Consider the following 8,913-nt stretch of genomic DNA (forward strand, 5'->3'; position numbering starts at 1 on the left):
CCTACTGAAGGTCATCTAGGTTGCTTTATGGGTTTTAAGGCAGTTATGAATAAACATCTATGTGCAGGTTTTTGTGTGGACATAAATTTTTATTTCATTGCGTCAATGCCAAGGAGCACAGTTGCTGGCTTGTATGGTAAGAGTGTGTTTAGTTTTGTTAGGAAGTGCCAAACTGTCTTCCAAAGTGGCTATGCCATTTTGCATTACCATTCCTGTTGCTCCACATCCTTGCTAGCATTTGATATTGTCACTATTCTAGATGTATAGTGGTATCTTGTTTTAATTTACATTTCCCTGAGACATGACGTGTGGAGCATTTTTTCATATGCTGATTTGCCATCTGTGTCTCTTCTTTGGTGAGGTGTCTGGCAAGGTCTTTGGTCCATGTTTAAATCATGTTGTTTTCTTATTGTTGAGTTTTAAGAGTTCGTATATTTTGAAGAACAATCCTTTATCAGAAATGTCTTTTGCAAATATTGTCTCACAATCTGTGGCTTGTCTTTTAATTTTCTTGACAGTGTGTTTTGCAGAGCAGAAATTTTTAATTTTAATGAAGTCTAATTTATCAGTTTTTTCTTTCATGGCATTTGATGTTATATCTAGAAAGTCATCACCAGACCCAACTTCGTCTAGGTTTTCTCCTATGTCATCTTCTTTTTTTTTTTTTTTTAAGATTTTTATTTATTTGTTTGACAGAGACTGCGAGAGAGGAAACACAAGCAGGGGGGAGTGGGAGAGGGAGAAGCAGGCTTCCCACTGAGCAGGGAGCCCAATGCGGGGCTTGATCCCAGGACCCTGGGATCATGACCTGAGCTGAAGGCAGATGCTTAACGACTGAGCCACCCAGGCGCCCCATAGGTTTTCTCCTATGTTATCTTTTAGGAATTTTATAGTTTTGCATTTCACATTTAGATCTGTGATCCATTTTGTGTTTATTTTTGTGTACAGTATAAGGTCTCTGTGTAGATTGATTTTTTGCATGTGGATGTCCAGTTGTTCCACTGCTATTTCTTGAAAAGGCTGTCTTTGGGGTGCCTGGGTGGCTCAGTCAGTTAAGTGTCTGCTTTTGGCTCAGGTCATAATCTCAGGGTCCTGGGATCAAGCCTCGCATCAGGATCTCTTCTCAGCAAGGAGTCTGCTTCTCCCTCTCACTTTCCCTACGTGCTCTCTCTCTCTCTCAAGTAAATAAATAAAATATAAAAAAAAAAGACTATCTTCATTGTATTGCCTTTTCCCTTTTGTCAAATATTAGTTGATTATATTTTATGGGTCTATTTTGTGCCATTAACCTATTGGTTTATTCTTTAATATCACAGTCTTGATTACTATAGCTTTATACTAAGTCTTGAAGTTGGGTAGTATCAGTTCTACAACTTGGTTCTTGAAGATTGTGTTGATTATTCTGAGTCTTACTGCCTCTCCATGTAAACTTTAGAATCAGTTTGTTCATATCCACAAAATAACTTGCTGGAAGTTTGGTTGGGATTGTACTGGATCTATAGATCAAGTTGGGGAGAATTGATCCTTGACAATATTGAGTCGTCTTATCCATGAATATGGAATATCTCTCCATTTATTTAGTTCTTTAATTATCTTTCATCAGAGATTTGTAGTTTTCCTCATGTAGATCTTATACCTATTTTGTTAGATTTATACCTAAGTATTTTGTTTTTTGGTGTGCTAATGTAAATGGTACTGTGTTTTTAAATTCAAATTCCACTTGTTCATTGCTGTATATAGGAAAGTGATGGACTTTTGTATATTAGCTTTATATGTGGCAACCTTGCTACAATCAGTTACTAATTCCAGGAGTTTTTTTTCTGATACTTTCAGATTTTCTACATAGACAATCATGTCATCTGTCTATGAACAAAAACAGTTTTATTTCTTCTTTCCAGATTAACATGGTCTCATGCCATTTTGATTATTTGGACTGTAATGAAGGAACACATACAGTTTTATTTAACTCTGTAGTCCTTTAACTTATTTGACCCCAGAAATAACTGTGTTTTATAACATCTAATGTCCCATGAAGTTAGCTTTTAAAAAGCACACATTAGAAATGATTACTAAGGAGCTTTGCCATACTTCTTGGATAAGAGTAAAAAACATTGGAGACAACTTTTGGGAGACTATGAAATTGTTTGTTACACTTACTGGCTGTAGTGTAGAATGGGATAACAAAGAAGGTGATAGATAATACTTTATATTTCTGAAAAACAGGATACAGATTTCTTGTCATTAAAAAAATACCAGTACTGCTACCTTAGAGGTTGTAGCTTCATCCAAAGAGAACACTTGAAACTCCTGCTTTTTCAGACTTGATATAAAAATTACATTGTAATAAATTATCCTGAAATTTAGCGACTTAACACACATTTGCTCTCTTACAGTTTGTGAGTCAGGAATCTGGGCATAGCTTATTTGGGTTCTCTGCTTCAGGGTACAGAGAAGACTGCAATCAAGTTGTTGACTGGGCTGTTTTTTTTTTTTTTTTTTTTAGATTTTATTTACTTATTCATGAGAGACAGAGAGAGAGAGAGAGGCAGAGGGAGAAGCAGGCTCCCAAGGAGCAGAGAGCCCGATGCGGGACTCAATCCCAGGACCCTGGGATCATGACCTGAGCTGAAGGCAGACGCTTAACCATCTGAGCCACCCAGGCGCCCTGTTGACTGGGCTGTCTTAATGCTTGACTAAGGAAGATCTGCTTTCAAGCTCACATGATTGTTGGTAGAATTCATTTCCCCTCTAGATCACCAGAAGTTGCCCTCAATTCTTTGCTTTATTTCCATCATGATAGCTTGTTTCATCAAAGTGTATAAGCAGAGAAAGGAGTAGAAAGTCTGTTAGCTAGACTGAAATAGTTTTTTCATAACCAACTCACTAGGTCAATCATACACTCAAGAGGAAGGGATTATGTAAGGATGTGAATACCAGGAAGTAGGGATCAATGGGCAACATCTTAGAAGTTGCCTACCACAGTTATATTCTGTTAGCTGTGTGCTAGGCCCTCTGCTAGGTTTATGTATAAAGAAGGTGAATAAATATAAGAAGTTCTTATTTAATGTGGGTAGCTGCTTATTGAGATCAAATTAGAAGAATATTTGGCTTATGTAGTATTTGTGTGATCTGAGGCAGCTGTTATTGCTGGGAATGGGGTTTTCTTTATGTGTATTTTGTAATCACATGTAGTTACCAAACATATAAGGGAACTATAATTTAGACATTACAGGGGCCATATGAAAAGTAGAGAGAAATAATAAAATTATGTAACTGACAGATATTAGAGGATAATTAATTCACTAATTCCCAGCCCCCAGAAGAATTTCTTTAGTAATAGGTCCAACAGATGGCCTTTAGCCTTTGCTTAAGTGCTTTTTAAGTTCAGATAAATTCATTCTCTATTGTACAACTCTTATGTTTATTTGAAGGTAGTTCCTTCAAGTAGATGTTCCTTCATATAACATGTGTGTGATATAATATTCAAAAGTTACAAAAAGAAGCACATCCCTATTGATATGTTCCCCAGCTACCCAAGTCTCTTCTCCCAGTGGTATTGCTAGTTTCTTTCTTTTTTTTTTTTTTTAAAGATTTTATTTATTTGAGAGAGAGAGAATGAGAAAGAGAGCACATGAGAGGGGGGAGGGTCAGAGGGAGAAGCAGACTCCCTGCCGAGCAGGGAGCCCGATGCGGGACTCGATCCAGGGACTCCAGGATCATGACCTGAGCCGAAGGCAGTCGCTTAACCAACTAAGCCACCCAGGTGCCCCCTTTTTTTTTTTTTTTTAAAGATTTTAAGTATTGCTAGTTTCTTGTGAATCTTTGCAGAAAGTTATATGTGGAATCTAAAACAAAACCAAAACCAAAACCAAAGTCATAGATACATCATAGATACATACATAGAAAGGTCTATGTATGTATGTGTCCTTTTAAAAAACAGGTTATTATTTTATTAAGTTTAAAAAAAAATTCTGTTTGCCCTGTACCCTCAGTAAGGGCAGGAGCTTTGTGTTATGCGTCATTGTATCCCCAGTGTCAGTAGTTGATACATAGTAAGACCTAAATAAATATTTTTTGAATGAATGAATGAATCTTTACTATATTTTTTTCTGGTAAATATTCTTCATCTACCATTTTTTGAACTTGCCTTTTCCTTCTATTTCCCCCCCTATATTTTCAACCTCTCAGGAATTCATTTTTGTATATATGAAGTAAGGTTCAAAAAATTTTTTTATATGTGGACAGATAGTTGACCCAGCACCATTTATTCAATAGTCAGTCTATCCCTGCTGATTAATAATGCCACTCTATGCTGTGCCAGGTTTTCATGTACTCAGGAATCTGTTTGGGGCTCTATTCTGTTCTTTGGCTTGTTTATTGATCCCTGTGGCAACACTATGGGGTTCCATGGTTTAAAATATTGTATCTTTATAGAGAGAGGGCTTTGACTTTCCTTCCTTATGTTTTCTTCCACATTGTCTTGGTTATTCTTGTCATTTTATTTTTCCTTATGAATTTTGGCACCAACTTGTTAAGTCCTCTGAAAAACATTGTTACTTTGTAAGTATTTTGAATAGGTTAATTTGAAGGAGAATTGCTGTCTTAATGATAAACTTTTTGTAGTTGGGAAAATAATACCTCTCCATTTTTTAAGGACATATTATTATTTTACTCTTTATTGTATTGCATTGATTATAAGATAGATTTTATTTAAAAACAATTTCATAAGTGGTTTAATTATATTCAAAAGTACGTATATCATGTAGCAAAACTTGATTATTTTTCCATTTTTAAAATTGAGGTGTAATTGATGCATAACATTAGTTTGACACATAATATTAGTTTAGTTTCATAATGATTTGATATTTGTATAGATTGGAAAATAATTACCACAATAACATCTAGTTAACATCCATCAGCATACATTGTTCTAAACATTTTTTTCCCTTGGTATGAGAACTTTTAAGATTTACTCTCTTAGCAACTTTCAGATAGGCAGTACAGTATTGTTAAGTAGTCACCATCCTGCTGTACATTATATTCTCATGACTTATTTATTTTGTAACTGGTAGTTTGTACTTTTTTGACCCCCTTCACCAGTTTTGCCCACCCTCCTCCTACCCCCTTGCCTCTGGCAACCTCCAGTCTGGTCTCTCTATCTGTGACCTTAGTTTTCATTTTTGTTTTGTTTTAGATTCCACATATAAGTGAGATCATGTGGCATTTGTCTTTCTCTGACTTAGTTCACTTAGTATATTATGCTCAAGATCCATCCATGTTGTCACAAATTGTAAGATTTCATTCTTTTTTATGACTGAATAATGCTCCCATTGTTTGTGTGTGTATGTATGTATGTATGTGTGTGTGTGTGTGTATGCACATACCATATTTTCTTTTTTTTTGCCATAGAATAGCACTTTATTTTTTAAAAATTCCAGTATAGTTAACATACAGTGTTATATTAGTTTCAGGTGTACAATATAGTGATTCAACAATTCTATACATCACCCAGTGCTCATCATGACAAGTGAACTCCATGATCCCCATCACCTGTTTCACCCATTCCGCTACCCACATTGACCCTCTGGTAACCATCAGTTTATTCTCTATAGTTAAGAGTCTGTTTCTTGGTTTGTCTCTCTTTTTTCTTTCTTTTGCTCCTTTGTTTTGTTTCTTAATTCCATATGAGTGAAATCATATGGTATTTGTCTTTCTCTGACTGACTTATTTCACTTATTAGCATTATACTCTCTAGGTCCATCCATGTCATTGCAGATGGTGAGATTTCATTTTTTTTTATGGTTGAGTAATATTCCCATGTGTGTATGTGTGTGTGTGTGCGTGTGTATACCACATCTTCTTTATCTATTCATCTATGGGTGGACACTTGGGCTGCTTCTTTAATTTACACCATGTTTTCTTTATCCATTTATCTGTTGATGGACACTTAGGTTGTTTCCATATCCTGGCTATCATAAATAATACTGCAGTGAACATGGGGGTGCATGTATCTTTTTGGGTTAGTGTTTTTGTTTTCTTCAGATAAATACCCAGATGTGGAATTGCTGGATCATATGGTAGTTCTATTTCAAATTTTTTTGTGGACCCTCCATACTATTTTCCACAGTGGCTGTACCAGCTTACCTTCCCAGCAATATATATAAATTTTTTTTAGAGAGAGAGAGAGAGAGCGTGCACAAGTGAGCACGGGGGTAGAGGGGCAAAGGGAAAGGGTGAGAGAGAATCTCAAGTAGGCTCCATGCCTAGTGTGGAGCCTGATGTGGGGCTCATTCTCACAATCCTGAGATCATGACCTGAGCCAAAATCAAGAGTTGTATGCTTTTTCTTTTTTTTAAAGATTTTATTTATTTATTTGACAGAGAGAGAGAGTACAAGCAGGGGGAGCGGCAGGCAGAGGGAGAAGCAGGCTCCCCTCTCAGTGAGGAGCCCAGTGCGGGCCTCGATCCCAAGACCCTGGGATCATGACCTGAGCCGAAGGCAGACGTTTAACCAACTGAGCCACCCAGGCGTCCCCAAGAGTTGTATGTTTATCCGACTGAGCCACCCAGGCGCCCCTAGATTTTGTAATTTTTAGTTATACCTGCTGAAGGTGCTGTCTTTAAATATGTTTAGAAACATATTCTGTAGAGTCCAGTATGGGCATTGGCATTCATTCATCAAGTATTTACTGAATATCTGCTGTATCCCTGCCACTGTGCTAGTTGTTGGGGATGAAGTGGTAAATTAAAATTTCTGATCTTAAGGATCTTAGAGTCTAATGAGGACAGTAGCAATAAACAGGTGATTTTTATTCAGTGTGAAGTGTGTTCTGTTTGCAGTCATCATAGAGGGACCGAAAAAAGGCATACCCAGGTGCTCTGTCAGGTGGAAATAATGAAAGAGCAGTATTAACGTGTTGTTTACATGTGGTAATAGAAACAACTTTGAAATAGTTCCTTGAAATAGTGGTACCTAATAAATTCTGGCTCCCCATAATGATGATGATAATGGTAGTGGTGGTAGAGGAGTTCCTGGAGATCACTTCAAAACTGAAACCATAGGCAGTTGACCAGTAAAGAAGGTTGCCCTTCCAAAGAAGCTTCACTGTAAAATTTTCAGTGTCAAACTGATCAGTGCCATAAAAAAGAGGAAAAAGGGTAGTCTTAAAATGTTTTTTTTGTTTTTGTTTTTGTTTTTGAATTTCACTTGTTTTTGAGATATTTCAACTGTGATTATCTTTCCTATTACAGTTTTTCCTTGTGATTTAAGTCCATTGTTTTATTATTGGAGTAATAATTCCAATAAAAAGTAGTTGAATTTTATAGAAATCTTATAAAATCTAAATAGGAAAAATTGATGTTAGCTCTGTATTATTGATTAAAAGTGTTTTTGAAATGGATCCTCCTTCCTTATTTCAGGTTTGTCCTTTTGTTTTGGTTTTACTTTTGTTTTGTAACCTGTCTTTTTCCTTGCAGGATTATAATGTCAAATCCCTCCTCTATAGCCTGATCTATTGTAGAAGTTCAATGACTGCTGAGCAAGTTTTGAATGCTGAATGTTTCTTGGTGCCAAAGGGGAAATCAACTCCAAACCCAGAGAAAGATACTGAATATACCCAATATAAAGAAAAAGAAGAATTAAAGATGGAGAACTTGGATAAATATAAGGAAAAGACAAGAAATGATGAAGCCAACTTTGATTGATAGATTAGTAATTTTTTTGTTGTTACAGATGTTCCTTTTAAAACTTTGTTTAGTTTGGTTAAATAAACAAAAAAATCTGGAAGTGTTCTGGAGCTAGTTGGGTTGTGTCTTTGGTATTCCAGTTGTGAAAAATAAAAGATGTTTGGCTATGCAAAAAATTGTGTAGTTTGAAATTTCAATTAACTGGAGTTGTTAAGGAAGGATTTTCTGTCTATAGTACTTTTTGAAATTGCGTAGACTATGATACTTGTAATAGAAAAGGTTATTAGATATTGGACAAATCCTATACAGATTTTCAGTTATATGAATCGCTGATGGTGGTACATTCAACAAATAATTGGCCTTGTACCCAATTCTGGGGACATAAAGGTAATTAAAACATTGTCCTTATATTTCCAAAGCACACAATCTATTGAGAAAGTCAGAGATAAAAACAAATCTTTATAATACAATATGGAAAAATCAGTGATAGCTTTGTATGGAGCTTTATAGGAGTACACAGGAGGGTACTCATACTGTGGAAGAGGGATGTCATGGAAGGCTTTCTGGAAGATATAGTACGTTAATTACATTTTATAGAATGAGTAATAAAGTGGAAAGAGCAAGAGTATCTTAATTGGCAGAGAAAGCATGATAAGAGCACTGAAGGGAGAAACTTTTTGTTGTATTTAGAAGTATAAAATAGGGGCGCCTGGGTGGGTCAGTTGGTTAAGCGACTGCCTTCGGCTCAGGTCATGATCCTGGAGTCCCGGGATCGAGTCCCACGTCGGGCTCCCTGCTCAGCGGGGAGTCTGCTTCTCCCTCTGACCCTCCCCCGTCTCATGCTCTATCTCATTCTCTCTCTCAAATAAATAAATAAAATCTTAAAAAAAAAAATCTTAAAAGTATAAAATAGAAGGCAGGGAATAGTCATATAATAGGTGAATAAAGGCTTTGTACAAAATAATAAAACGCTCAGACCTACCTAATCATTTTATAGAAAATGTGGAATTATTGAAGAATTTTAAACAGCTTTAGCTCCTTCAAAATCCACCTACCTACTACCAGGATAGGAGGTAGGGAGACTGTTTAGGAGGCTAATACAATAAAGTAGATGAGAAATAATGAAAACAGGGTCTAGGGGAGTAGAGATAGTGATGAAACATACACGACAAATTTTATGAAATAATTAGAAGGCAGACCAGTTGAACGTGGTGATTGAAGTGTATGT

The 8,913-nt window shown here is 36.1% G+C and overlaps 1 protein-coding gene across 2 annotated transcripts in view; it reads left to right on the top strand.

The window, feature by feature from the left end:
- The window catches only part of STK31 (serine/threonine kinase 31), an 84,746-nt gene extending 77,043 nt beyond the window's left edge, over nt 1-7,703 (top strand). For both annotated transcript variants that reach the window (XM_021689790.1, XM_021689791.1), the window contains one exon: nt 7,476-7,703. In XM_021689790.1, the coding sequence (XP_021545465.1) occupies nt 7,476-7,703 (228 nt within the window). The remainder of the gene's footprint in view (nt 1-7,475) is intronic.
- Nucleotides 7,704-8,913: the final 1,210 nt, after the last annotated feature.

Source organism: Neomonachus schauinslandi, chromosome 12, assembly GCF_002201575.2.
Source record: "Neomonachus schauinslandi chromosome 12, ASM220157v2, whole genome shotgun sequence".
NCBI lineage: Eukaryota > Metazoa > Chordata > Mammalia > Carnivora > Phocidae > Neomonachus > Neomonachus schauinslandi.